Source organism: Adiantum capillus-veneris, chromosome 8 (assembly GCF_014529385.1).
Source record: "Adiantum capillus-veneris isolate H3 chromosome 8, ASM1452938v2, whole genome shotgun sequence".
Classification (NCBI taxonomy): domain Eukaryota; kingdom Viridiplantae; phylum Streptophyta; class Polypodiopsida; order Polypodiales; family Pteridaceae; genus Adiantum; species Adiantum capillus-veneris.
In genome coordinates, this window is record NC_140938.1 from 26,596,783 (window position 1) to 26,599,946 (window position 3,164).

Genomic DNA, 3,164 nt, shown 5'->3' on the forward strand with positions numbered 1-3,164 from the left:
TAACCGTCGCTATTTATGGCTCTGTAGAGTCGCTATGAGCGCCGCTATAGACTTATGTGTAAACGTCGCTATAACCGTCGCTATGACCGTCGTTATGAGCGTCTCTATATAATGACACTTATAGCGACACATATAACGACGCTTATAACGACGCTCTCGTAACAACGCTATTAGCGACGGTTTTAGCAATGTCGGGGATTATAAAAACCCAGTGTATTTTCGTCGCTAACAGCGTCACAAGAACACACAACCTCTTGTAGTGAAAGAGTTAAATTTAACAAAAAAAAAACAAGATTACGTAATTTTTGTAATTTGATCATAACTTTTAACACTTAATTCTCCCTAGAAGCATCAAAACATATTGAAAACTCTTAAGATTGATCCTCTAACAAGTTGAGCTTCACAAAGATAAATCTTAGAGTTGTACTGTAGTTACAAAACTTTGAAAAAAGACAAAAACCAAGACCTTTTTTTCACAATTTAGGTTGAGAAATGTTGTGCAAGAGTAAAGTTAATGGTGAGATCGATATTCCAAAAAAATGTCAATTTTTTTTTAGTTCATAAAAAGACTTTGGGTATATATAACACCTAAAAATTCATTTTAATCAAACCCAAATAATTTTTTAAAAAAAGATCAAGCAAAATGGTGACTTAACAAAACATAAAAGTGTACAGTGTTACGATGCACAAAATTGTCTTGCTTTTGACTTGGATGGATGAAAAGCCAGTGGAGGAGCAATGGAGAAGATGCACACACAAAGACCATGTAGAAAGCTTGAATTACTTGAGAACACAACCCATTCATAGTGATCAAGTGGATGGTGATGCATTTGAAGCCTATGAGTTTGCAAGAGCCCCTATGTATGTTGGCCACCACAACCACATGAGTAATGCGTTGATGGTTGGCTACAACTTTGTATTGAATGAAGAGGAGCCAAAGTGGACACCTCAAGCCCATAAAACAAGGAAGATTCTTAATTAATCAAACCAAAAGGCTTCAATGCCATTGCATTACATGGCAGGAAAGTCTAATTATAGATTATGATTTTCTGTTTAAAGACTAATCAAGGCAATTATGCAGGCTGGATATAGAAAAGCATTTCACAAAAGTGCCAGCATTTTTTCAGTATTTGTTGGAGTGTCAAATTAGTACAACCGCATGGCAGCTAATTACTTGGGTTTAGAATTTTGTATGAGCGGTTCATTAATATGTAGACTCCGCCTGGCCAAGTGGTTCATATAAAAAGAATCGTTAGGATCAGCTAAGCCTAAGAGGAAAATTGAGGCGCTGGCGGCTGCGCTCACTAGAAGTAGTTTTATTTGCAAGGCCTGACAAATGAGGCGACGTCTCAGTACGGTCATGGCGCAGAATGCTTTCACTGTTTTTGGAAATTAAGCACATTGCGGCGCTACTCATGGAAGTGAATATAAATCAGGAGTCGAGAACGATATAATTGAATGGGACGTGCTCATATATATACAAGCAGGGCTTAAACTTTATTATCTGCATGCAGCATCATATTGATTTATAGTATAAGCAGTGAGCACTCTAGTCTTGCTAATGAATTATTATGTGTGTGAAGATGGCTGATGATTAAAGCATGTACGTACAATATATATATTGCAAGTGTGACTCTGCGTGTTCGCGCGGGTGAAGGCCAGGGTTTGAAATTCATAAGTGTTCAAACTGAGAGCCAACAAAGGTTTGGCCAAACTGCCATCCGGAAGGAGCTGCATTGTAGGATGTCACTGTATTTCCGTCACTCACAGTAACCATGAAGGAGAGAGGTTGGCCACACATATTACTGTTGGATTGCCAATTCTGGCCCCAATTTCGGGTCATGAGCTGCCACCCTGTTTGTGTGCCCTTGATCGACACCGCAATCACATCACCCGCACCACCCACGTTTGTTATCAACACCAAGGTGAAGAAGGCATGCCCATTCACTGTAAACCGCACACCGCCGTCACGTTCACATGCCACTCTGCATACACAAATTAATTATTGTTAGTTTGTCACTTTGTACTAGTAATCTCTCTCTCTCTCTCTCTCTCTCTCTCTCTCTCTCTCAAACAGCCTTATCGGCAAAGAATCGAAAACATCACCTTCTATACTGCACTGGTACAATGCCTCCTCTGTAGAGTGCAATCTTCTGAAACGCAGGTTGCGCCATATCGAAATGTTGAAGAGGAGGGTTGCACCATCCTCCATCAACGCTCGAAATCGCATAATTTGGTGGGCAGAAATTAGTGGCAGTCACAACCACAGAGGTGCCCGCCAAGCACCATTGGTAGTCATCGGTGCATTTGATCTCAAAGCACGCCCCACATGCCATGCCTCCATTGAAAAGCGCCGTGCTCAGCGCAGCTGTATTGGTGCCATAACCTTGGCTGTAAAGGTCTCCATACCCACACGCTCCATCTACAGTTTTTTAAAAAATGACAACATGTTGGACAATACCCAATAAAACAACTGATATTCAAGTACTCAGAAATCACTCAAGCCTTGAGTACCCATGGTGCCCGATGCGTCGCTGCCTCCATAAAACGTTGCATGTGCATCAGTCCATGGCCCATCCGAGTACGAGAAAGCATCACTTGAAGAGATAACAAGAGCAAAAATCAACCACAGCATTAATATAGCTGCCATTAATATACTGCTTTGTAACTCAGACAGTACGTTAGTGTGGAAGTGATGTGCGGGTGTGGTGCGCGTATCTATCTGCATGTGCATCACTCGACACAAATATCTCTGTGTGCATGTGTTAAGCTAATTATGACGTGGATGCTAATATTACAAGTAAGCCCAATTATACTGCTTGCAGCTGTTGGCTGTGTTTAGAAGACAACAGCCGTCTAATTAGATGCTCAACACTGCTTTTGACTGTGATTGTATCAGCAATCATAAATGATCAAGCAAACACAAAATGGCGCAGACCATGCAGGAACAATTTGTGAGCTAAAAATTGTGAGATTAAGCAGCTGCAAGAAGGAGCGATGATCCAGCTTTAGATAGAGATGGGATGAGAGAATGGGGCCCTTCTGGATGATGAGGTATATATTTTGTTGTTTGTTTAAGGATGGGAGCAGCAAGTGAAAGGACAAGGACAAGGCGGCAACAGGTGGTCATGAGCGTGAGATCATCATCATCTCCATTCTGCTCA

At 41.3% G+C, this 3,164-nt stretch overlaps 1 protein-coding gene across 1 annotated transcript; it reads right to left on the reverse strand.

Annotated features, from left to right (window-relative positions):
• Nucleotides 1-1,113: 1,113 nt before the first annotated feature.
• On the reverse strand, nucleotides 1,114-2,930 carry LOC147451836 (expansin-A10-like). The gene is made up of 3 exons (XM_086518838.1): nucleotides 2,515-2,930; nucleotides 2,107-2,422; nucleotides 1,114-1,985 (listed from the first exon to the last, which is right to left on the reverse strand). Exons 1-3 carry the CDS (start codon nucleotides 2,732-2,734, stop codon nucleotides 1,673-1,675), a joined length of 849 nt encoding a protein of 282 aa, XP_086374964.1. The 5' UTR covers nucleotides 2,735-2,930; the 3' UTR covers nucleotides 1,114-1,672.
• Nucleotides 2,931-3,164: the final 234 nt, after the last annotated feature.